Source organism: Seriola dumerili, unplaced genomic scaffold (assembly GCF_002260705.1).
Source record: "Seriola dumerili isolate Sdu_G_001 unplaced genomic scaffold, Sdu_1.0 BDQW01000003.1, whole genome shotgun sequence".
NCBI lineage: Eukaryota > Metazoa > Chordata > Actinopteri > Carangiformes > Carangidae > Seriola > Seriola dumerili.
Window position 1 is genome coordinate 18,275,770 of NW_019174258.1, and position 27,953 is coordinate 18,303,722.

The following is a 27,953-nucleotide window of genomic DNA, read 5'->3' on the forward strand; positions in this document are numbered from 1 at the left end:
AACTAGCTGCTTCCCTGTTTCTATGTTTTATGATAAGATATGCTGCTGGTTTTACCTTCAAATTTACAGTAGAGGAAAAGAAGCAATATCATTCTAACTCTATTTTAAAATAGAAGTGAGTGGCAGCTGGTACATTTACATTTATACAGAAAATACACTGGTAAGAGCAGAGTATCTCTCTCTCAAATTGAATCGAAGGCAACTGGACTTGTATTTGTCTGTGGAAGGGCTTCATCAGTTCATCATGTATTGGTCTCTCTAGTCTGCACTAATCAGACTAGTGCGGACTAGAGAGACCAATACATGATGAACTGATGAAGCCGCTTGGATAAGAGGCGAAACGTCTTCCACAGACAAATACAAGTCCAGTTGCCTGTGGTGAAATTATAGATTGCAACACACCACACATAGGCAGCAATGGCAGTGCAACATGGCCGCCCCTCTGAAGGTCCCCTACCCCTGTGTAGATTAAAATGCTATTTCTCAAATAATACAAACACAACGGCCCTTATCTTCATTTGATTGAATAGGAATTGATACTTACTTTTGAATGTTATATTCCATTTTTACCAAGACCTTTGTTCTAGAAATCACTTATATTCTACACACTGCACCTTTAATATAATTTATGGACAGTCAAAGGCTAACTTTCCTCCTGCAGATTTAATATAAATATAGATAAAAAACACAATATGGCCAAACTTAGGATACCTTCAGTAGAATCGTCTGCAACCTCAATCCCATGGTCCCGCCCTTTGAGTGGAAGAGGTTCAGAAGCCTGGGAGAGTATTCATCCAGCTTGGACATGAACTTTGATTCCAGGTGCACCGTTGTGATTCTGTGAAACTCATCCTGGATCTAAAAGACAAAAGATGTAACCTGTAAACTATATTTAAATAGTTGACCCCTCACAGTTGCAAAGGAATGTTTCTGATTACCATACACTTGTAACTCACATTAGATGTCTCAAATAGAGCTGGCAATCTGGCTTTGATGTCCTCTATGGTGGGTGATTGGTTAACGATTTCATGTCTTCAGTGTGCAAAGGTTTTGGCCATTGTTTCTTTGATCAATTTGTTGTCTTTTTTCCTTACTTCAGTTAGCAACTGAATCCTTTGCTGTTCTTGACTTTCCTCATCCTCTCCTGCTGGGTAAGGTGGGAGGTAGTTTACTTCTGCCTTTCGAGGCTTTTTCACATTCTTTGCAGATTTACGGTCTGCAAGGCTCTTGCGCTTCAAGGCATTGCACATCACCTCAGGAACACTGTAGCCTCTGAGTTTGGTGCGATAATTTGCCATTTTGTATTTGAGGCTTTGTTGCCAGCCATAGTAACCTGAGAAGGAGCCAGGTTCCTTCAGACAAGGATATTTCTTGACAAGTGCCTCAGCAACATCACATATCTGTGCACCTGATGGATAAGCTGTATATGTATATATAGTTTCAGCCAGCCTCTCCAATATGTCTGCCTTGACCTTTGAGGCAGTCAGACGTGTTCCACTCTTTCTGTAGTCTTCATCGGCTCTTTCAAGGTACATTTCAGTCTCATATGCAAACTGTGGAATGGGGAACTGCTTTGGACATGGCTGACATTGTTCAGTGGTGCTTCTCTGTCTAGGCAGGATAATGGTGTCCTGTGAAGACGATGTTCCAGCAGAGGACTGTACATTTGATGCAGATGACTCTGCATAAGATACTGAGTCGCAGTCTGTTGACTGTTGACCAAAAGAAATGTCTCGACTTTCATCAACTTTTTGCAAGTTAACAATCGGGGCAGCTTAGAAAACCTTTACAGTGTCTTTGTGTTTATTTTGGTCAGTTTTATGCAAAGTGAAGTAATCTTCAAATTCTGAGTCCAAATATTGAAGACTGAACTCCTCAGAAATTCCAAAGTTCTCTTTCACAGTAGTTTTCAGCTCCTCCACAGTCGGTGGGATTCCTGATGGAAGGACCAGCTTCTCAATTCGGTCGTCAATGAGTACTCGCAGTTTTTCCTCCATCTCTGCCAGCCTGATTATAAGAATATCAACAAACAGAAGCAGATGCTTAGACCACACATACAGTAAATACTACAGTAAAGTCATTTACCTAAAACGAACAACAGATGTGACATTTGAGTGTAACCACGCGTTTTCCTCCCACACTGTATGCAGCCAAGGGGTAGACATCACCAAGTTTCTGCTGCTCCCAAAGTGCCATTTTCCCAGTGTCCTCCAACTGAAAAGATCTTAGATGCTCTTCATACCAGGCAGCTAGTAACTTTACAATGAAGTGTACACAGTTGTCCAAAATAGCAATCTGAATGATCTCAGCAAAATCAGGAAGTCCGCCTGTTGAGCCATAGGACAGGATCATCCCAACATTGTACCTTGTTCCATAACAGGTGACAGTCTTGGCTAACAGCACAGCAGACAGAAGTGGTGATGTTTCTCTTAAGATTTCCTGTATGTCTGGATGCAGCATATTTAAAGGCACCTCAGATATTGTAGTAACACACAGTGCCTGCTTTCCACCATCTGTTTGCTGGTGGCATGCCATCATCATCTGGTGTCGTGTTGAAAGGGTCAACAAGACATTCCTGAAATTGTGAGTGTGCCTCACAACTTTCTTAAAAAAGCTGTGTTTCGCTTCGAAGCGCATAGTCCATACACCAACCAGAGGCCCATATTCTTCAATCAATGTAGGGTAGTGTTCCAAAAAATGGTGTTTGGGTGTCAGTGTCTCTTCTGGAAAAACTGCCAAAAATCTGTCCCGATGTTCAGATATTTTAAAGTCAAGGTATGCAATAGTCTCAAGTGTATGAACAGGAGCAACCACCAGTTCAATAATGTCTTTTAAAGTCAGAAGAACCTGCCAAGCAGAATCACCTCAGGTATCAGTGAACCAACAATGAGTGGCAACAAACCTTGTAGGGCCCAGTTTTCATGAGCATTTCCCCCTATAGATTTGCAAGTTATGTAATTTTGAGGGATTTTCTGAGGGCTATTGGTTTTGTCTGAACCCTTATAGGGGAAACATGTAAATAACTCGTTAAGTTCAGTTAAATTAAAGTACTTCTTCTTAGTGAAATCCTGAATACACAATGCCAGTTCCCTTGCAACAATCCCTTCAAAAACATCATGAAGTACATCTGGTGGGTACCCAGAGACAAAGTGAAAGTGAGTCAATTTGTCAGTCAGTGGACATGACCGCTTTATACCAAAGAAATGTGTTAAACTGGGATTTTCTTTAACAGTTTGTACATGCAAACTATGGTCCTACTTTGTACGATGTGGAAATGCTCCACCTCGCACTTCATGTATCTGGTACTTGGAAGAATGTCCAAGACAAAACCTACACGTGTATGGCCCTGTGAAACTTTCAACTAGTCCACTGAGCGAATGTGCACCGAGATTATCAGCTGCAGCACAGTGCACTGTCCCTTTAATACTTTTTCCAGCACTGGAAATGAAAACTCCTTCCTTTTCTAGAGTGACAAGATCTTTCAAGAGTAGTTCCAAAACTACTTTGTATTCAAATTGTTTGACATCAACAGCTTTGCAAAGTAAAGCCAGGTGTATTGATGTTAATTCAGATTGAAATTCAAATGGCAAATTTGCCAAAATCCAATAAATGGCTGTAATTTTGTGTTTTTTCCTTGATGTCTCTAGTGGGTTACACACCTCAAAATCATCTAGTCGTGTTTCTTCTCCAGCATAAAAATCATTTTGCTTGTAAAATTTTCTATCAAAAATTGACTTATATCTAGTGCTGTTTGAACACCTGGATAAGATTCCCTCTGCAACGTCTTCATTCTTCACAATTTCCTGCAAAGTTTTGAGAATGGGCACATACTGAAAGGTCTTGTTCTTTTGAAAATCAAGAATATATTCAACAGGGTCAACACACTGGAAATGCTCCTTAAAATACCTTCTTCTCTTAAAAGCTGAACTAAGAGCACCACCTGCTCCTAGTGCTGTACTAATGGGATGGAAGCTGCACAGTTGTTCTGCCAAGTCAGTTATAATGGCCTGGTCTACAGTGCATTTATTGAATCTCAATGTTGAATCAAGTGTATTTCTCACAACAGCAACAGATGCTGAAGATGAAATGAAGTGAAGGTCTTCAACCAAGGCATCAATGCACCTCGCAGATGCATTACATATGCTCTCTAGCTTCAGCAGAAGCAAGACAATTCTTTTCAGAACTAGGTATGATGCACATTCCGGATCACCATCTACACTAGTACCCTCATCAGCAGTGGCCTCTGGCAAATCAGAGACGTTGGCTGTCTGATTATAGTGTCTCTCATACACAGCTTGCTTAAAATCACTCAGAGAATAGGGTTTGTGTCTTCTGCTTTTGTGTTTCAGAAATGTATTGTAAATATTTGTCAGAAAACTGCACCCTTCAAATACACAAAAGACAGTTTCATGGACTTTCAGATGATTTCCAATATGCTGAAAGAAGTCCTTCTCAGTAGAACAACTAGAATCACAAACTAAACACTTAAAAGTGGAGATGATATTTGGCTGTAGACTTTCCTTAGCTGCATGGTACCTGGACAAATGTGTGTGAAGCGCACTCTGCGTTTTGAATGTGCAAGGGCAACCACCATGGAGACATGGCTGAGATTGCCCACGACTAAATGTTGCGTGCTGTAGTCTGTAATGCTTTAGTAGGTTCCCTTTTGTAGCAGACAAAGACTTGCAGATCTTACACTGCCATCCCATAGGCAAAAACTAAATAATGAGAAAAAAATGTCCTATTAAGTATAACTGTATAAATAGTAACCTACTTCAATAATAGTGCTAATAATTACATAATGTACAGTGACACATAAAAATCGAGGACCTTTGATTTTAGCGTTGGTTCTTTTTCAATCTTGTACATTTAAAAAGTTTAGGTTTAGGTCAAATTCAGGTTGGAACTTCAGATTAAACTGTATCAAATTTGCTTAACCAACAAAAGCAGATAAAAAGATGATTTTTACATCTAAGTTATCAACATGGTGTTGCAAAACAGTGAACAAACCTTTACACAATATACTGTATGTGAAATGTAGTATCATGTATTTAGTAAGTGCAATACATACCTATGGTCTTGATGTGTTGATCTGATTCTTTATGCACCTAGGAAGAAATTAATAGCTTTAAGTCATTTGGATAATTAATATGTGCCGATGTACACACCAGCCTCTATCCAGAAGACCAGAGCATGACACATAAAGCATATTATCAGATGTCCTGTCAACATAACTCCAGACAAAGTATAAAAAAAGAAAAAACGAGAAAATGCCGCAGTGTTTAAAAATGTGTCGGAGCTACCGCTGTCACCCCCAGCCGGTGAATATGCCACTTTTGACGGGGTGATACTTGAGTATAAAGTGTTACTTGACATGAAGTGCAGTAAATCTAACTTTTACTCACCTCTCACAACAACGTTTGTTCGCCGTCTCGCTTTACTGTTAGCTAGCTTGTTAAGGTGGGGGAGGGGTGGAAGCACCGACTGACTCTGAATCACGATATAAGCTACATTAAACTTAAAATACTACCAGTAAACTTGTTCGGTAACTCACGGTAATGCAAAACAATTTTCAACTACTGGGGCAACATAGATATAAAGTCTTGTTATTAAAATCTCTTACCTTGAGCAAATGGCAGTCGACACGGCTGTGGCAGACATCAACGTTCGTGTGGCGCAAACGCCTTGGGCGGAAGTGTACGGCGATTAAAACCAAAGAGTTCCCATTGAGTAGCATTTATTAATTTTTCGACATTGTTGACTTTACTGATAAAATATAATTAAATTCTACTCACTGATTTTCAGCAGATATTATTCAAACAAAAATGAGTAAAATGCAATTGATAAATGACTCAAATTTGATTAGATCAACACAATAATATACCAAACTGCACACAGTCATTTTTTTCATGTATAGGTTACTAGTATTTATTTTGTAAATATTAATTGAGCCCAGTCACACTTTTTAGAGTGTGTATGTTTTTATTTTGTCTGTCATTTATGACATGCATGTGTCGATGTTGTGGCTGCCCATGTAATGACCTTCATCAAGCCATAGGATTGGACCTGGACTTGACGTAAAATTTTCAGACTGACAGGTGCAGTGGCTGAGAGAAACCATACCCCTGTGAGAGAGCTACAACAAACCTACAAAAGCCTGATCTTCACAGCAGGTCCAGCTTTTCGAGCAGTTTTTAGTTAAATGACATTTGCATTTTAATTGATTGGAGAAAAAGCTGAGCACTCGCTCTAGTAACCAGTTACCAACTGTGATGAGAATGCAAACAAAAAGATCCTTAAGGAGAACATCAAGAAAAACTCTTGTCCAGTTTCATGGAAGTGGCCTCTGGCCAGTCATAACATATTGGCTATCTCAGTTCAAACTTGTCCATGATCTTCTTCCTGCTCGACACTGAACAGGGCTGCTTCACCACCTCTCCTGAGCCTCTCAAGCCACTACACGTCCCCCGTCTGATGACCCTCCAGTCCAACCAGCTGATGCTGGACATTTTCCTTGTCAAGAACCAGCAGGGAAGTATTCTCTCAGTGCTGATGTTGCTTCCTCACCACAACACTCACTTACCAGGACACTTCATCCTCAGTCAACAGACAGTGTGGAACAGATCTTTCTCCCTCCTGCCATGAAAATCTGCAGCCATTATCTCCTCTTCCACTTTTTTCCCCTTCCACATTAATAGTTGGGGAATCCATAATCAGAAACATCTGTTTCTTCAACGCAGCCACACATTGTTTCCCTGGAGCCACAGTCACCGACACTCTGGACAAGCTCCCAGGGTTGCACTCACTCCCATCCTCCAACGAAAAAAAATAATTTCAATGACATTTTCAGCTTTTTAAGTAGTTGTGGGAAGTCTGTTTTTATTTCCAGTCCTATTCCCTGGTGCAGGTCTTCTAAGCAGAATCCTCAGCCTCCACAACTGCACAGTGCACAAGTTTCACTGACAAATTTGGACCTGTTTTGGAATCATTTCTCCTTCAGAATTTACAGAGTCTGCTTCAACAGGATAGGTAGCCCAATGCTAGCAGCTAACTTGCAGCATAAGGACAGCATCATACAGTCCTCTCCACATGACACTTCATCCCTGAATCTCCATTTCAAATCCCAGAGTTCACTTTACCTGTTCTCAGTAGTATAAAACCCTCTTTCAATAACTGAATGAATGTGTTATCAGAAGGTTGTTAATTTAGCCCATACATAAATCTGTAGCAAATAAAACCTTGATGTTAAATAATTTTTATTACTACCTACCCTTTGTAACAGAGACCTGGCTTATGTCAGGTGACAGTGTCTTCACTGAAGTTCATCCCCCAAACTCTATGTTCAACTCCCCCAGGCTCACTGGTCATGGAGGTGGCATTGCTGTGGCTCTTAAAAAGCATTTGAGCTGTAGCCTCATCTCAGTGGAGAAACCATTCCGGCTTTGAACTGTCATGTCCTCAGTCAGTTGTGATCCCCCTGCTTGCTGTACAGTTATTTATCATCGGCCTAAACCAATTATATTCTTATCTGACTTTATTTAATCTATTGTTCTTAGCTATGATAAAGTCGTATTGGTATTCATGTGGACAACCTCACTGACACCTTTGTGTCTGAATTTTTAAACAGCATGTATCACATCCAGACATGAACAAGGCCATACTCTTGATTTAGTTTTTACTTATCAACTTTGAAAGACTTTGCCTCTGATCACAAAGGTGTCATTTTTGACATTGTCCTCCAAGTAGCTGCTCTTTCCACAAAACAGTCCTCTCACACCTCAAGTCTCTCACTTCGGGTAAATGAGAGTGTAGAGGAGCAGAACGTAGGTGGATGAAAACAAACCTTCAAGTCCACCTCCTGTAATCAAGAGATTTTTTGTCTGATTATAACTTGTTGATCAAAAAAAGAGACTCAAATATTTTACAAACTTCATAAGAGCATTGAAGAGTTCTGCTTCACACCACTGATCGCCACTCTCTAGCCCTGCTACATCAAATGTTTCTTCTGATTGTGACATCCATCCAACAACCTCCCAAGAGGATGAATCCTAATGTATTTTGTGGTATGAAAAATGTGACGTGTGAGCTCTGACCAGTTTGGTGTTTAAGTCTTTACAAAATAGCGAGCAGCAGCTCTAGTTTGTTTTTTCCTTTTCATGATCAGGTTTCTGCTAAAAAATATTTCCATCTCTTTCACAGATGCTGTCAAATTGTGTCTTGTTAGATGGTAAATATGTCTTACCCTCCGTTGAGGCAGCGTCGCAGAGAGTAAGAGGCTCCCCCCCCGCAGGTTCGAGAGCAGTCACTCCAGGGGCCCCAGGCGTCCCACCCGATGTCCCTGTCTTCATCTGAGCGGGTCATTCTGGAGGCCTACAGAAGGACAAACACCAACAGAGAGGTCACTTCAGTAAGGTTACATATTCACAGGTGCAACACCAGCCACACTGACATGTTTCACATGTTTCTTTCAAGAGAATTACTGTACTGACCAAGACAAGAGTGAGTGAAAAGAGTAAAAACAAAGCCACAAAATACAAGGGTTTATGGTCATAAGACAGAGCTTGTTGGATATCTCTCATTTGTTTAAAGGACCAGTTTAAACACTTAACGTAACGGATGTTGGTAGGACCCAGTTGCAGCACCACACACCACAGGTATGATTGGTAATGACCTTTAATTATGAACCAGCAGAGAGAATACACACAGGGGGGTATTGGGGGTAGAGGAATGGGTCCGGGACTGGAGAGTCGTGGGTCAGGTGAGTGGAGCGAGGTGACTGAGCTCGGGTCCACAAACTTTCCCCTGTGTCATACAGCTGGGGCTGGCGGTGCCGTGCATTAGGGAGCAGGCTGGAGACGTCGTCGAGGAAGCAGGAGGATCAGAACCAGGTGAGCAATTAGCAGGGCAGACGAACCAGGAAGGAGCAGGCGGTTAATCAAAGCCATCAGGAAACCAGCAGGGAAGCACTCACGTCGCGACGTCAGAGCTGGAGAACGCCAAACAGCCACAGGGACAAGCAGACGGGGACCAGGAAGTGCACAGGCAGAACTCGTGGTCGGGGACAGAAGGTTGAGGCGTTTACTGGGGCAGAGATGAGGCAGGATGGTCAGGGATGAGCAGAGTTGATAACGGGAAGTCAGTTCAGAGCTGAACGTTGGAAAGTCTTGCATGATACTAGAACAATCTAGCAAGATGCGAGTGAACCGGGGATGCATATATACTGGCTTGATTGGAGATGGAGTACAGCTTGGGGCAACAGGGGAGGACAGTGAGGCTGATTAGGAGGTGTGACAGAGTGGAGAGTGAGACAGAGGCAGGGGGAGTGGAAAAACACAGAGGCATAGAAGGCTGTGACACAGCTAGGTAGATATATGCACAGTGACCCCTGACCTTTCCTCTCATGGCACCAGCAGGTTGACATAGTCTTGACAGTCATAGGATGGACTGCTGAGAGCTGCTGTGGTCCCGTGTGCCGAACACCATCATCAGGTCAAATTTTACTTTGTCCAATACTTCAGATTATGACTAGCAGTGTCGGGCTTAACACATCACTAAGTAAAATGTTCAGTGACAAATGAGAAAACAACAACAAATAATGATAGTAATGCTCTGCCACAAGGAGGATCAGGTTTCACTGTCTCACCAGGAGTTAGATCAGAGGGTTGATATTAGTTTAATCTCTGTACAGACAGTGGACATGTTGTCTCAGAGGTCTGTTGAGGTTAACAAGTCCTCCAAGTTAAAGAAATGAATAATTAAAAATAATCGTCTTAATCAAAGAAAGATCATTGTGGTCTGGGTTAAAATAACTACTTGGGTTAGGGGACCTTTGCCATCATGGTCAGAGAATGAGCCCGGTTGTGGTTGACTGAACAAACAGCAATCTACTGTGTTAAAGTTTAATGACTGATGTCCAACCCAACCTCCTCTGTCTGTGGATGTTGTCACTCTTAATAACATTGCCCATCTTCCTCCGCTGCCTCTGTCAGACAAGAGCTAGAATTACTACAGACACCAAAGGCTTATCAATAGTTCTTCTGATTCTGATGTAACTTCTCTTGACTAGTCCTTGTTTAATGATGTAACTAACATGTTAATGTAAACAAACCAAAAGTCATCCTTATTCTGTTTATTACTGACTGAACAGTTTAATATAGACTGAACTCAGAATACAGAACTCTTCCTACGATTTTATTGACATCTTGATCAGATCAATTGCTCACTTCAAGTACATCACTACATACACACCTGTGACCATATCAGTCGACCACTCTGGACCAGACTGAAATATCCTGACAAACTTCATGTTCCCCATAAGATGAGTCCCACTGATTTTGTCGATGCTCTCAGTTTTCATTTAGTGATACTAGCAGGTCAGTTATTACCAGTGAAACATCTTTTTGAACAGGTTTTGATGGAGTCAGCATTGATGAAAGTCTCCACGGTTCACACTGAAACACAATGTTAGTCATAGCATAGTGGAGCACTTACTCCAAAAAACACTGACAAGCTCCTGTTTCTACAGAAGACATTCAGTCAGTAAATTACACTTTCATTTTGTAATCCTCATACAGATAAAGGACTGTTTACAAATTATTGCTGTTAACTTTTTGAATAAGAAAGCTGCTACCCACATATATCTCTGTTTTTTCCCTTCTGTTAGTCAGGCAGTGACCTTCGTCTAGACTATGTTTGTGCAAAGGAAATATGTTTCATATTGCAAAATGCAGAGAAACCAGGACTGAATGGTTTGCCCTAAGAGCCTGAAAACAATTTCCCCATTTCTGTTTATTTAATTGAAAATTTAATTTGAATATAATTATGAGATTCCCAAATATTCCCACCCTGATTGGAAGTCGGGGCCAGACAGCACAACACTGTAAAAAGTCTCTAAAGAATATATATATTATAATACATCCACTGAGTAGCTACTTCTTCTGGGTGGATTGGACACAACAGTGACTCAGTATCAGAAAGTGAGGGGGACTGGGGCTACTTGGTTAACATGTTAACTTCAGTAGATGAAAAGAAGTGATAGAAATAGACGCAAAACAAGAGTTAATATTTTTTTTCGGCTTTGGAAACAGGTCTCGGTGAGGAATGGAATGAAGTTTGATGCTAAACTCACAACGTTTCTTCTAGACTGGTAAGTAAACAGCTGTTAAATCTAATGTTTGCTATGTAGCAAAAGTAAAACTTACAAATAGCTCCCTTAAGGTTAAGGAAAGATTATGGTGATGACAAATAAACCATTGTTAAGGTTTGGTGGAGGTTAGGAAATGGTTATGGCTATGTTTAAAGTTCCTCCAGACATGTTTTAAACTGTAAAAAAATGCTCTGCTATGATTCATAATTTCTTTAACATGGTTTTCACACATAAAAAGTGAAAAAATTGCACAACTGGGTCTGAAGCTCATCTACTCTTGCTTCCTGGTTGAGAAATCTGGATCAGGCCTTGAGCCCCGCCCACCATCTGCTTGCTCCAGGTGGACAGGTGAAAGAGGAGAGAGTATCAAGATGGTTGGAGGAGGAAACATCAGAGAGACTCAACCACATGTTTGAGCCTCAGTCAGACCCAGACTCAGATGAGGAGTCTGTTGAGACCAGAACCAGAGATTAACAGACGTATCAGAACAGTTAGCGTAGTTAGCATCTTTTATTTGTTTATGTTGTTTGTTAGCTTGTAACTGACAGTGGGTGACACAGTGGTTGCGCTAATGCTAACTTTCTCTCTCTTTACCGACAAGGTTTCATGTTTATTTAGCCCCGCTCCCCGTTCCTTAGGTTTGTGACGTATGAAACCCTGGCTGTCTGAATCTGTTTTTATGAGACTGTCATTGGTTCACTGCAGTTCAAGGTGGAAACACTCAGTCATGGTGCTGATGATTATGTTTCTCATCATATGTCTGCATTAGATAAAAACATCATATGGATGTTAATAAGGTTAACTCTTGAAAAATGTTGATCAGGCCCACTTGATTCTGATTTTGTATCAAGATCGGAAGAGGACAGTGACTCAGTGACTCAGTGACTTTGAAAGAGAGTTAATTGTTGGGGCACGTAGCAGGAGCTTCAGTCACAAAGATGCTTAACTGGCTGGTGTTTCTATAGCAACAATGACTGAAGTGACATCTGCATTTAGATCTATGGGAAAGACATCAATAAACAGGGTTGGACATTTGTGCATTAGTGTGATATGTAATAAAAACAGAAGAGAAGCTCTTCCTCAGGTGACCGAGAATGTCAATGCAGGATGTCATCAGATGGTGTTAGCAACAGCAGTCCATCCACAGTTACATAGAGAGGGACATTATAGTAGAGCTGTAATGATAATCCCTCATTGTTAAGAGAATCCATAACTGAGAGTTCAGTGGTACAAAAACCAGAGGTGGTCTACAGTGGAAAACAGCATGTTCACCATGTTCTCCACAAATGGGCGAGAGCCTGAATGCTTGACCTCTACAGTGCGGGGATCCAGTGGCTCTGTTATGCTGTTGGGGGCATTTTGCTGCCATGGTTTGGCTCCCCTAGTCTCCTTGGAGGGAAGAGTCACTGCAGATCAAAAACATTTCCATGCTGATGGAGTGGATGCCAGTGTCTCCGTTCACAGGTCACAAGGAGTCACTGAACAGTTTGATGAGGATGAAAATTATGTAAATCATATGCTGTGACCTTCACAGTCACCAGATCTCAACCCAGTTGAACTATGAGAGATTTTGGACCCATATCTTTAGACAGCGCTCAGAGTACCATCATCAAAACCGATGAGGGAATATTTTTATGAAGAATGGTGTACTTTGATAACTAGATGTGGTGTAATTCCCGTCCTGTGTGTGTATCCTGATTAAAGTGCAAAGGAAATACTTAAAAAAATTTGGTGATGAGTTTGTATAAAAATCCCAAAAAGAGGATCCACTACACAGATTAATCAGATCTGCTTGTACAAAGACTGAACTGCAGATTATATTATTTTAGTTTCATATTCATATGACTATTCAGTAATTGTTTTTTCTTTAGTGCTCAAAGAAACAAAAACATTCAAATGAAATGCTGCAAAACTTATTACTAAGAGACTGAATCAAAATGACATGTTTTTGCTTCTAAACTCAAAGCTTAACCATGTCACTTGTATCTTGCTAGAAACAAAACAGAATAAATCAAAATTGCAAGGCAAGACGTTTACCTGAATGAAGTCAGCAGTCTTGCATAATCCGGTCTATACTCAGATTAAGCTAAAGAAGAAATACTAATAATACAAGAAATACTGTTTTTTCAGTGGAGTCATTTCTGCTACTTCTGTTCAGCTGCAGTTTGCTGCAGTGTTGTTCCACTGAATGCATTCTCCAGAGAGTGAAAGAGTCCAGCAGTGAGGTGCAGGTCTCACTCTGCTGAATAACAACCTGCTGAAACAGTAAAGAGAGCCACCACTTCACCCTCTGTGGCCACTGGGCTGCTGCATTATCTCACAGTCAGTAATCTGTTTTAGACGAGTTACCCCACCAAGTTGCGACAGCCTCCACACATCTCACCCAGACCTCTCTCATATCTTATCTGCTGTGTTAAAAACTCAGATGAAAGAGAGGCAGTGATGGAGGGACAGGCTTTGATAGAGAGTGGGAAGGATGGAAAGAGAAAGGGTTTTCCTGGCTGTATGTCACCAAAAATAGGAAAATTGGCTTCCTCTGGGTCAGTGATGTCATCCTAGACCCTGTGGTGCCAGAGAAAAAAGGAATCTCATACTGGAGTGTGTGTGTGTGTGTGTGTGTGTGTGTGTGTGTGTGTGTGTGAGCGGGTGTGTGTTTAAGAGGAAAATTGAAGCACAATGAAGTCTTTATGGAAATATAGGTCTGAGAACCAAAGAACTGAGCCTTTAAAAGTGCTTTTAAATCGTGCCCTTAAACCTGTGTCATTGGACAAAGAGTCAAAACGCATATTTATACAATTCAGAAAAGTTTTTCCTGTAGAAGGGGGAGTGCAGGCCCTCACCAAAACAGTTCTTGCCGTGTCAGTGAAACTCAGAGCACAGGAACAAACTCTAATTCCTCTGACAATGTTGTTTATGCCTGGTCAACCAGAATTAACATTTCTGACATGCCTCCATGGGTTTCATTTCACCCTGCCTCCCATGTCCGGATCACTGGCTGACCTTGGATCTGGCAGAGCGAAACACTTTGCAGTCTTCAACCTTGTTCTGTTGTACCCACACAGACTGGATCGATCTGTGTGTCTTGGACTGTTGCACTGCGGTGGAACTTTTCTCTGCCTGCTGCATCTAAAGAGACAGACTGGTCTGCTACAGAGGAATTAGACATGTTAGCACTCTGCTAATAGGATAAAACCACCTTTTGTTGTCGGGCTCAGCCAGCGAACAGCCATCACAGACCTCCAACACTAATAACATCGGCATGAGGAGAATCTGTCCAGCCATGGATTTTTTGGCCTGGATGACCGGCCGGCCTATTGTGTGAGCTCTGCATAGTTCAGTATCAGCAATCTGTGTCTACTGACAACCCAGATGACCTGGACACGTACAGTAGATTAATCAGTTTACCACACGTAAATATAATATATATTGTGAATGACTTATTTTTCCTCTAAAACAATTTAAATGAAAGAATGAAAGTCCTCTGTTGAGCTGGACATATAAACCTGTGGCAAATGGTTTTGAGGAGTAAGGGTCACAAGCAATAAAAGTTGGGAGCAAGTCAGAAGCCTACATTTTCCTTTGTGATTGCCTGAACAGTATAAGAGAGGACGACGTGATCAGTCTTCAGTATAATTGAAAATGACGACTACAAAACAGATCCATATGCTTTCTGATCTTCCACTATGGTTAAGTTTTTGTTAGATTGAGGAACAAAAACTGTTTGTTAATGGCTGGAGAAGATGAAGGTTTGAGTTCAAAATGTTGCTTCATTAGAGTTACATTAAAGTATCAAAGCACTCAGCCAAAGTGCACACAGCCTGTATTCAGAAACTGAACCTTAAAACCAGTCGTAAAAACTTCTGGAACTTTGCGATGTCACAACAAAGCAGTCACCGCCCTCAGCAAGCTCCACCCATCTGGACCCACCATCCAACCTTGCAGGATTTGTTTTCTCTGAGTGTTTACCTGAAATCTGCTATATTTTTATTGGATCAATCAGAAAACAGTCAGCCAATCAGAAGAAAGATTCAGAGCCTCCTCTCTTGTGATTGGCTCACCAACCTGTTGTTACTAGTGCTCCAGGAGTTCCAGAGAGAAGCCTGAGAGAGGAGATGTTAAACTACATTGAGATGGTTTTTGGTTCCTAAAACCACAAATATATCTTCTTATGGATCAACACTTCCAATAGAACACAGGAGAAGAGGAAATTATGGAGCTTTAAGAACATTTGTCACTATCAGCAGACAAACTATTTGATTAAGTAAAGATTCTGGACTGGTAGAGAAAGAGAACAAATATTGTTCTCCTGTTTTAAAGTCATATCCTATACAACATTTTCAATAAAGATATTAATTGTCACCCGCCCTGATTTGCCCTCTAACACATTTTTAATCCTCCAGGTACAAACCTAAAGACTCAAAATTGTTCTTTGTAATGGCTAATATTAAATCTATCAATCATTAGGAAATAATTCCTTAGCCATGTATTTACAACTCAGAAAACATGAAGATTCTTTATTAGTAAGTGATAACATTTACTTTTATGTCTTTGACAGAATCTCAGTCTCAATAACAATTTACTGAAGAAAGAATAGAAGAAACTTTTAAAGAAGATCCTTCAGCAAGTTGGCTGCTGATAACACTGCCAACACTGTGCTTGTCATGTCATAAAACAATACACACTGGTTGAATGACGATAAAGTGAAAGTGGGTTTGGACAAGTTATTGACAAAGCTCTGAATTAAGCAGCTGAAGTACTTCTTCATTTTATTCCTTATAGGTTAGCCTCTTTTGGGTCAACCCATCATTCATTTGTACATTCATTTAGTTATCCCTTCATGTATTCATTCATAGATTCACTAAACCATTAATCCCAAATTGCAGTATAGATTTTGTTGTTCTCGACACATGTACAAGTGTAAATTCTATTAGGTTGTTTCACACTTGATATTCTGTGGAGTGTCAGAGCTGGTAAACAGACTTGCATCACTTTGATTGTAGGAGTGAAAATAGCCCTCAGCATTAATCTCAGCCTGTGTACTGATATGGGACTGTGTCTGATGGGATTAAGAACTGCCCAACTCCTTATACTGTATGTATGAGACTGTTAATGCGGGATACAATCTACTACTCATGAAGTTGGTTTAATGTATTCTCAAGTGGCTTACTTCACTGTAGGTGTGGGCATTCTGTACCTATGGATTTAATTTTTATCCATATTGTTAGTGCAAACTACGCTAAAGCCCAAGTACAAGAAAAGATTATTTTCCCAGTGCCCTTGGCAGGGATCCTCAATTCAACTTTGTCTGCTGGAAAGTTTATATGAAAGTAATCCGCATTAGTGTTCACTGGCAACATTAAATTCCAGTTAAGGAATCAGGAAGAGGTCCATATGGTACAAAGCAAACTGAGTATGTGGAGGCTGGGGCTGTGGATGGGCAATAACAGAATTTGCCTTCAACACCATTTCAGTCCCATCTCATACTTGTAGTCAGTGTTGAAATTTTAAAGGAGCATACTATGGTGTTAAAACAGTCTCAAAACCATTCACAAACAAATGCCTACTTACATGACTGGTAAAAAGTGATTTGTAATCTGTGAATCTGTATCTCTGATTTAAAACTCATACATCAACATTTGTGCGTCAACTTTGAATTAATCAATGGAAATACATTTGCGAATCTCCATCTATTCATGTGGATCCTTGTAAGATTGTTCTACTTCGCTGTTTTGTGTCACACAAAACTCACAAATGCAGGAGTAAAAGTGTTTTCCACTAGATGGTGGTATTTCAACAATTATGGATGCCAACTGCTGTTATAGTTAACAGAAGAAGAAGAAGCCTCCATATAGAGTGCCACAAAGATTAGATTGTATTTTTGTAGACCAACCCTGAAGTTATCATCACCAGTGCTTGAAGTGGACCTGTACGCACCAGTTTTTTATTTCACTCTTTAGCATACCATTACTTTTTCTTGCATACTTCTCACAAGCTTCCAGTACTCTCTTTAATCTCTCCATTTTAGGTTCTGGGTGATTCATGTTGACTAGGGGTTGGCGGGTCAATCCCAAAATATCTATAAAATTACGTCTCGTTTTTGAAGATCAATTTTAGCGTTAATAGGATCCATACCAGTTTCAGTTCCTCTCTTCTATGTTGGACTCCTTTCAGAGTAAAAATGGTGTTCCATTGTCATGACACAAAAAAGAGCACACACTCTTTGTCACTGCTGTTGTCATGTCGTGCGCATTCAAACATGAACCAATTGGCACCGCAGCCATGACATTCCAACGCATGAAAGCAACAATGTAGCTCATCCACAGTTCACATGGTAGAGCGCATACCATTTCATTTAAGTCCTAACTGCAGCAGCCTGGATTCGAATCCAGTCTGTGCCATTATCTGCATTTGATCCTTTCTTTCGCTCTCTCTTTCCTGTCTCTGTCTCATTGTCCCTATCACATTAGGAAAAGGCAAAATTGCCCTAAAATAACTTTAAAAAGGAATGCAGTGATGCCTGTATGAAACAATAGTATTAATTAATCAATTAATTATTAATAGTCATCCATTTATCACGATTTTACAAAGTGCTGCATGAATGAATGAAGCCACTTTTTGTTCTACTATACTTGCTGCATACATGCTTCAGTTGGTAATCAAACCCAGGTCTCATACTGTAGGTAGCAGGTATACATTCTACCATCCTTGAAATGATTGCAGACCCTTGTCAAATCATTTAGTGGTCATTAAAATGTATTAATGATGCATTTACCTCACAAATCATGACACTGCTCTCCCCTATGAAAACACATAAGCCGCTTTTAATTATAAAAAAGTAATGGCCCTCTATTACTTATCGAAAAGAAATGTTGTGGTATCGCTCATCCCTAGTATTAACCCTATATAAACTGCAGTACCCAGAGGGCACTATATGACTCACATGTTCACCTTGACTCAAATCAAGTTAATCCTAGCAGAGTCCATCTGTGCTTATTTAAAGTCTTCTGATGCTAGTTCAATTAACCTAAGTGTGTCCACAGGGCTCATGGAGTGCCAAGAGACTATCACATGCCTCCTCTGAGAGATGTGGAGTAACTCCATTGCAGATCTGAAGCCTGATGAGTTCTATTACTGCAAATGGTTCCTTTGAGGTAATACATTTATGTTGTGAATGCCAGTGATATCTTAGTGTCTTTTATTCACTGTAGAAATTTCGAATTTAATAATGTTTTGCTTATATCGACCGATGCACAGGTCTGTACCACCACTTTTTTTTCCCACTTCAAGCACTGATCATCCCCCTAGTTCCCTCAACAAAAAGCTCAACGGGATTTTTCCATTGGCTTTTGGATTATTAGAGAAAATAAACAACAGTTGATCCGGACAGGTTTAGTTCAGCAGGATCATCTTCACTAATGAACACCACTTCTTGATGTTTGAAGCCTAAATACAATCAGCAGAAGTAAAGAGCTAATGTTAGGCTAGAAACCAACTACACCACAGTCACATGACTTCAACACCACGGTCACACGACTTAAACATCACCACCACTAAACTTCAGCTTGTAGTTTGATTTATCTCTGACCTCTTCTACAAAAGCCTTCCCTCTGACAGAGTTAGGACAGTTTGTATAAACACAACGAGGCTGTAAAGGTGGAGTGGTGAGTAGATTGGTTTTCATGTTCAACATGATGATGTTTAACGTCCCCGGCAACCTCTGTAGTCTCATTAAACGTGTGTAGACTCACACTTAACAGACATGAAAGCTTAAAGAAATCAGGACTGGGGTATTTACTGACGTACTTTATGTTGTAGAATAAAACGTGAAAATGTCTTGAGCTTGTGTTAACTACAGACCTTATTTCAGTCTTCTAACCAAAAACCCATTCAAAAAACCAAAGCCATCAGGAAGAGGGAACAGGAAGTGCAACAATCCTAACTCATTTTAGGATTCATTCCTGTGGCACTCTATTAGAGCAGGCAAGACATGCCTTTAAATAAAGCATGGACTTGTGGTACATCCATGAAACAAATGTTTTCTGGATAAAAAGCACTATGACTTTTACATTTGTCAACCAATTTCAATGAAGTGTTGAAATTTGAGTTGTATAATACGATATATCACAATGCAATTAAGCTGCCAGTATGCTTCTTCAGAAGTGCCTGTTCTATGGTTGAATAGCTTCACAAACCCCAGCCCCACCTTACTGACCTCGGATTAGGAGGTCCGACAATTTCTGACAATTCACACCAAATCCCTCCCCGAAGAGAGAGAGTATGAAAATGTTCTCAGTCAGTGGTAATAAGTTAGATTCCAGGAGTGATTAATTTTGATTCTGTCAAGTTCAGTCTTCAAGTCTTCATATTTGTGACTCAGGTCCTCACCTCTGGAACTGGCTGACAAGTAAAACAAGAATTTCACATTGAAATGTCACTTTAAGGAATACAGTTTAAATACAGTTACAAGAATGAAGAACATTTTTCCTTTTCTGTAATGTGGATATAAAACAAGGATCTGTTGGACTCCTTTGACCTGTTAAGTCTTTCTCACTGTCTTATTCATATGGCTGGCAGGTTGGACTCTGGACTCATTATAAACGATTAAGCTCATTCCCTGGCTGATTGCAGCAGAGCCCTCACACTACGAGATCTGGCCTCATAATGCCGTGACAACTGTAAAAACCTGTACCAGCCCTGATCAACAATACACTGTGGCCTTCAGACACAACACTCAGCCCTCATGCTTAGCAGAGCTGTGTTTACTGAGCCAGCCAATATGGTCAGCTATGCACATGTTCCCTCACCAGACTTCTCAGTGGACTTGTCAATGACATCATGTATAGCAACAGGACAAATAACAAAAACCTATAAACGCTGTATTGAATCAAAGTGATGGAAGTGTCAGATGGTTACTTTATGCTGACCAAGAAGTGAAGAATCACCTCCATCTCTCTCCTCAGCTCTGACTCTGTTGCTGTTTCTGTTTATAACGCTTGATTTCTGGGGATGTGGATATTGATACTCATTATACAGTTTTACTGAGGATGATGGAGTCATGAAATCATCAAAACCATTCTATGTAAGTACAAACTCATGAGCCAAAACTTATTACCACCCCTGCCTAAAATGCTGTTGGTCTTCCATGTGCCTCCATGGCAGCTCCAGCACACCGAAACATTAACATCAGATCCCTCAGGTCCAATAAGTTGTGAGGTGGAGCCACTGCGGATCACACATGCCCCAACACCTTGCTGATGGTTCATGTCCATCTTTGGACCACTGTTGATAGGTTAGACAGTTAGAGATACCAGCACAGAATCTCTTTCCACTAAAGAGGTCCAGGTCCTCTCCACTAAAGGAACTAAACAACTTGTGACTCCCTGCACTCTGGGGGCTACTTCCTGGACCTACTTTTCGGCATTGCTTCCCCTCTAGAGTATCTCAAGAGTATCTTGAGGGGAAGCAATGCTGGCTGCCTTAGGCCTTCTAGTTCAATATCTTTTTTAGCTCAATTATACTGTGACAACACTGACAGTCCAATCCTCTACAGTACCTTGCCCAAAGATGCTACATTTATATTTTCATGACAAACACAAGGATCTGTGTTTGAGGAGTTTCATGCATTTCATTTCTCTTCCAAATGATAGTTAAGTTAACAACCTAATTACAATATGCTGTAGCCTAGCCATGGCACATACTAACAGTCTTAATGTAGAAACAAATTAAAGTAGTAAGTAGAAACATATTTTTCAAATTAGAGATGATCTCATTTAGGAGAAAAACAGTGTAATCTTAATTTCATGAATCCAGAAAGCTTTCACTCAGTACTCCCCTTGACATGTGAGAAAAATGATTTCACTTCTTTTTAGTGACACTGACAGACAGGTGGGTTCAATTACAATGTGCTTCGAGGTCAATCTTTTACAGAGCTGGGGCAAAGTTGCAGTGTCAGTGGCAGATTAATTCTGCTGAGGTCTCTGCCTGTGAGTCCCCTCACTGAGGAAGAATTGACTGTTGCTGCTTTAGATAATAAGACTGACATTAGGCTTAAGTTGGACTTTACTGTTATGTTTGCTCCTCATGACATGTTAAAGCTATCTAACAGAGAAGAATAAATAACCTGTCCATATTTTGATGCTCAGAGGTAGCAAAGTAATGGTCTGCTTGGAGCTGGATTAGTGTGCTGCATCACTTTATGACCACCAGTGGGGTCCCCACTAGTATATACAATAATCAGATTAAATGGTCACTGCTTGTTTTATTCCCTGGATGCTGGTGCCAGGTCTCCTGCTGTACTTTCCCATGCCACAAGTGTCTTGACTCTTTTCATATGCATCCTTAAAATAACTTGTTTCACTTCAGCCAGACTGACTGGCTGCATTATATTTTCATATTGAATGTTTAGTAATCATGATTTTTGTTTGCATGCCTTTGGTGGTATTGTAAAAGTAGGGTGTAATTTGTTTTGATCACCCAAAGAGGCACTGAAGCCTACCCTTCATTTTTATTTTTACTTTTTCTTGAAGGAAGCAGATGTTCTTTGATGGGACACTCCAGAGGCAGCAAGGTGGTGCAAACACCAAACATGTAAAGGCACCGTTTCCCTCCATTGTGTAACAGGAATGGGAAAGACTGTAGAACATACCTTATAGAACTACAGTTGTATGGTGATCTGGATGACGAGGAAAATATTCTCCTCATGGAACCACTCAGGTCAACAACAGGACACTTACTCTTTTGAGTGCATAAGTGCATTCACATTGACAAGTACAGCAACATGCAGTGCACTACAAGTACTTGGATGGTGCTCAAAATGGTCAAAACATTCATTGTAAAAAATGATTTGTATGAATGATATGGCCTCCGCCAACAGGTGGTGCCTTTGAGCAAATGAGTAAATGAAATCAAATCAAGTTGCACAATGTAGGTGGGCTCAAACGTTACACTCCACCCACATTGAACAATGTCACTAACTTCATATAATATCTGTGATCTACACCTGAGTGAATGTGATTACTAGCTACACAGCTGTGAATGGGCCACACATGGTGAAGCATACTGTAAACAGGTAGAGCCAATCAGCCAGTAGAAGCACAATGTCAGTAATCTCTGCCTGAACTAAAGCCATGCTTGTTTTACTGGAAATTCACTTCCTGGTACATATTTTACACCATCACAGCCCCTTGTGTTTTTCTACACAGCTATTTTGGGGCTGTTATACTGTCACGAAACCTTTTGTTGAGAGAGATATGGTAACTAAGCAACATCACTCAAGAAACATGAGCAGTCAAACTTCAGCCATGGTTGTAAACAACAGTCTATCCAGTAACTACAGTAAGTACAGTCAGTCAAACCTAGAGGTGGCTCTGTAAACTGTGATGGATGTTCACAATGGGCAGTTAATAATACTGGCAATTGCTGGCCACTGTAGTTAGGAAACAGTGCAGTTGTTGGGGATTTGATGCTGTGATACATGAGGTTCAACAAAATTACACTGATTTACTGAAGGAGGATGGATGAGCTGATTAAAAAGGGATGGTTCTATAATCAGCATTATTTGAAGAAAGAAAGAAAGAAAGAAAGAAAGAAAGAAAGAAAGAAAGAAAGAAAGAAAGAAAGAAAGAAATAATCATTTTCATCAACCTCATATACTTGACCTAGACCTACAGTGAGAGATGTTAAAGATGCATGTATCCACCCACTGGCTTTGTGTAGGGCTGGTCATTTCTGGATTAGCAGCCTCCACACTGTATGTATTGGTTTTACAGTATACTGTTGGTTTTGCTGTGTATTAAAGTGGCTTTGTAAAACTCCCAAGCAATAATCATGTCCTGTTGGAATGCACTGATTATACTGTGTTGTTATGGCTTATGTAAGTTTTTTTGACAAATTGTCCCTTTGGAAATTAAACACTGAAACACCCTGAAACTTTTTTTAACTGAGGTTTTTCTCCCCCATAATGCATCAGTATACTTCATTGACTTCCAGTTGCAGGTTACTGAGCAGGCTGATGGCTTGCTGAGCTGCTTCAAGCTGTTTTGATGAAAGCACCGACCTCATTACCTGGATGACAGGTGCCAAAAGAACTCAGCATTCACACATGGACACATACATGAACAGTTACACAATTACACACACAGAGTCACACAAACATTCAGAACTCTGTTCTAGTTCCTGAGCTGCAGTGCTCCACAGTGATGTGCTTCATCATGCCCTTTGCAGCTAGGTTGACACGTGCACATATAGCATACGGCACATACATATTCTGCATATCACAAAAACTATTTGTGGATTATTGTAAAACACCATTAAATATTCATCAGACTGCTTACAGTTATTGAAAACAGCATCTTACTGTTCTGCCACACATAACTCATAACTCATATAACTCATAAATCATGTTCTGAGATGAGGCCCATCCCCAAGACCAACCGTCCTGTAGAGCTGAACGACTGCCGGCCTTTGGCCCTCACACCAGTCTTCGTAAAGGGCCTGGAGAGATTGGTGCTACCCCTCCTCCTCTCACAATGAGGCAACACCATTGATCCGCTGCAGTTTGCCAACAGGCAAAGTTGCTCAGTGGAGGATGTGGTGATAACTGAATTACACACTACCTACAGTCACTTAGAAAAGCTGTGGGCTCAGGACTGTCCCACTGTCAAACCATCAGGTCCATGAGGACTCTCTTGCAGACATTCTGAGCCCTATATGGACACTTTCAGTAAGTCTGCATTTCTGCAGACTTTGCCTGAGGGAATTTCCCATAGTTCCTAGCGTTGTGACCTTAAACATTAGGTTACCGTGGTTACAAGGGGAAGCCTGGAAGCGTACCACAAAACAGAAAATTAAGAAAGAAGAACAGTTAACAAACCAGCATGGAACAAACCCTAACATAAACACTGAAGAAAAAACATTTACATGTCAGAACAAACACATTCAGAGCCAGAACTGTGTGTAGTCATCTGTCCTATGACAACATGATGATGATGATGATGATGATGATGATGATGATGATGATGATGATGATGATGATGATGATGTTGATGATCTACATCTGCTTTCATCAGATCTGATCCAACATTACTATTTAGTTTATGAACAGGGAGAGAACAGGGAGGGAAGAGAGGGAATAAAAAATGCAAAATAAAAAGGAACTGTTACGCAACATGTTTTGATGTCGTCAAGGTAACGGGACGTCACAAAGTGCTGTCCCATTGCTAGTGATATCAGTTTGATTCCTTGCAGTCAAGGATTCCAAATAACTTACCAGGTGACCTAAATTAAGTCTGTGAGGGTTTAGGCCTTGGGGGACATTAGGGGGGATGTGTCACAGAGTCTTGGCACTAAGCAGCTCAGTACAAAAAAGGAGGAACTTGAAGCAATTGAGGATTAAATTCATTATTAGAAGTCTCTGTTTAAAACCTCAAACTACAGCAACAGAACCAGAACTACAGAAATATATTAATTGAATGAATTAAGTAGACATTAGTTAACTGCAGGGCGGTCACAAGGAGGTGTACACATGTACATGATGCAATATTTTACTATCACAAAAATTACATTACATTTTTTTACATTTTGTGACTATTTCACAAACTGCAGTGAGTCTACGTTGCCTCCACCTGTCAAGCTACAAAGATGGCTTTGCCTAAGGAGGGCACACTCAGAGGTACACCTGGATGTGGAGGCCTTTGACTCAGCAATCAAGACAAAAAGGACTGAGGTGAATTTTTAGTTGATAGGAGAAAGCCTCAAGCATCAAGTTCATGTTAAATCTGAGGGTGAACGAGTAGCACAGGTTGGCTAAGATAAGCTTGAGATTGGGATTGTGAGCTAAAGACTTATTAGTTTATTTCAACATCCAGCAATCTGTTTAGCTCGAAGCACTGGCTGTACTATGTAAAGATGCGATAGATGATGCATATTAAATGAGAAAGATTAGATACACTCAACTGACAGCTAAGGGTGAACAATAATGCAGGAGAGCCAGGGTCTGCTCTGTGAAGGTCGGGCTGCAGTGGAGCCAGATCCACCACAGGTTCTGCTTTGGAGGTTTAAGATTTTGAGCAAGGCTTATAGCGAGGTACAAAGGCAGCTTTTGCAGCTGGCTAGAGTTCAAAGACAAAAGTTCACAGGCAGGAGCTCTTGAAGTGAGAATAGCACATAGTCACATAGCTGTCTCAGCTCGAGGTGAAACTAAGTCACAAAACTGAGTTTTTGTCATTTGAAGACACTAGAGCCGCAGGAGCAACAGAGATACAGATAACAGACACAGACCATGAACTGCAACGTCTCTGGTTTGTCCTGCTGGAACGTTGTATTATGTCATTCAATATCTTTTTCCCTGCATATCCTGTCACCTCTCCGCTGTCAGCTACAAAAGAAAAGAATAAAATGTCTTGAAAAATAATAATATCTCTACATAAAGCATAAAGGCCACACTACTTCATGCATCAGGAGGAGGTCATAATAATATACGGGGCAAAAGCAGAGACAACCTTGTAGAAGATGGTGGTCTGTGAGGCCATTAAATACATCGCCAGCTCGCATAACTTCTCAAAAAAAACAACACAGTTTGAATTCATATCTGAAATAAATGACAAAGAGGGCAGATTTCTCTTAATAAAAGGAAAACTGATGAAAAAGAGGTGACATTATTTAACGTTTACACCCATACTCCTGGAAGCGATATGTCTTTCTTTAGGTGTTTGATTTGATTGCATCAGAAACATACGGGGCCCTTATCTGTGGAGGAGACTTCAATGTGCTTCTTAACCCTTTATTGGATACAACTAATAGGAAAAGAATAAGGAATCTTACTGAAAAATGTATAAACAAGGTAAAGACTTGGGATTGATTGATGTGTGGCAGTCTATGCATGTATCAGCCCCAGGATATACCTCTTATTCTGCACGAATTAGTGTCTATTCACAAATAGATTATTTCTTCATGTATAACAAGGGTCTCCACAGATTGAAAGACTGTAGAATAAGCCAGACTGCAGGAAAAACTGAAACATCTAGAACAAGTGCACATTACCAATAAAGAGCCCTCTATTACACACTGTTGGGACTCATCATTCAAGAGACCAGATGTTTCTTTGCTCCAGTGGACAAAGGAAGTCACACCCCACAGTTCCTCACTGTTCACACCTGGCGATGACCCTTCCCCCCACAGACCTTACTGGCCAGCCGGGGTGACATGTGACCCCCAAGGTTGTCACCAAACAAAACCAGATCTCTTGTCCCTCTTCTCTTCTCTTCTTGGCTTGCTCTGGAGAGCAGTTCCAGCTCTCTCCTCTCGGCTCTTCAAAGGGCGACAAGGCCCCAGCCCAGGTCAGCCTTGCTACCTGAGAAACCAGCTCTCTTGCCGGCCTGCTCACAGCAGCCTGCAGACGCTCTTCTCCTCAACAGCAGCGACCTGCTTCGGATTAACTGAGAGTGAACCAAGTTTTCTTCAGAATCAGCAGCTACGACACAAGGCCAGCTGATTTTCCAAGCAACAGGAGTCATAGCAGAGTTAGCATGGAACAGCTAACTCTGTGAGGAGAACAAAGGAGATAACAGCAAAGCAACACAGTCAGACAGGACTTTACTCCACCAGGAAGCCTCCCAACTCACTGGACTTTACACCAACACTGGAAAGGATCTCTTTGCTTGTTCCAAGGACTGGGTAACGTTAACTGACTGGGCCTAACCTCTCCCAGCACAGCACAGCATAGCTAAGCAGCAGAAGTCTTAACTTTGTTAATGTACTTGTTGATTGATGTCTTGTTGTTGTAATGTTTGCTTAGGTTGTGGTCAGTCATACAGTTAATCAGGTACTCGTATGTTCACACACATAGTAGTACGTCTCAGTTCTAGAACCTGCATGAAGCTAACCTCCTCCCTCTAACCTGGTACCTTTAGATTACATGAGCTAGGCTAACAAAGAAACTCACACCTTCCCTCCCACACACACACCAGGTGGTCTCAGCGGCCATTTTGAGTAGTTTCTTTGTTTACCGCCATCTTGTGTAGTCTTCTTTGTTCAGGTCATGTGGTCACAGTGACCACTTTGAATCGGCCATCTTGCCTTTGTTTGTGTCCCCACAGACACACACACATACCCCTACACACACACACATACACACACCTGTATATACTAGATCAGACATTGTGTTTTACTCTGCTCCATTGTAAATAAATGCCTTTAAGTATAACTACTGGTGTGTTTAATGTTGCATAAGCGTGAATGTTGCCAACCTCTACTTGGTAGAATTCCAATCCTTCAACTTTAACTTACTGTTGATTTGGTAATTTGGTTATAGTTAGAAATCTAATGGTTAATCAGAGTTCCAGATTAATGGTAATAAAATGAGACTTAAACCATATTGGCTATTTTGCCTATTAGTTTAGGCTGGTGCCCCGAGGACTTTAATTAATTTTAAAGTTATTATTTAATATTAATATTTTTAATATTAATACATTTCTTAATTTATGATAGCCAATAAATTGATAGACAACCGAAATCCAACATATTTGGTGTCCAGCTCATGAGGTAGAGCTCAGACCCAACAACACCAAATTAGAAAAGTCAAACATGAAATAGATAAAATACTACATGAGGAAGTTAGCTTGGAGGCTCAGAAAACAGCAGGCAGAGAGCACCATTTACAAGATCAGACACCATGTTATATATACAACTGTAAACAACCTGAATGGTATACAGCAAGCGTTTGAAATGTATTACAAATCTTTATATTCTCAGAGCAGATCAGGTCAATAGATCAGGTCAATTCAATTGTTTAATTTCTGAAGACTTTAGA

The 27,953-nt window shown here is 40.7% G+C and overlaps 1 protein-coding gene across 1 annotated transcript in view; it reads right to left on the reverse strand.

The window, feature by feature from the left end:
- LOC111221332 (ADAMTS-like protein 3) overlaps positions 1–27,953 on the reverse strand; it is a 229,564-nt gene that overhangs the window by 103,268 nt on the left and 98,343 nt on the right. The window contains exon 4 of the mRNA XM_022744695.1: positions 8,243–8,370. Within this exon, the coding sequence (XP_022600416.1) occupies positions 8,243–8,370 (128 nt within the window). The remainder of the gene's footprint in view (positions 1–8,242; positions 8,371–27,953) is intronic.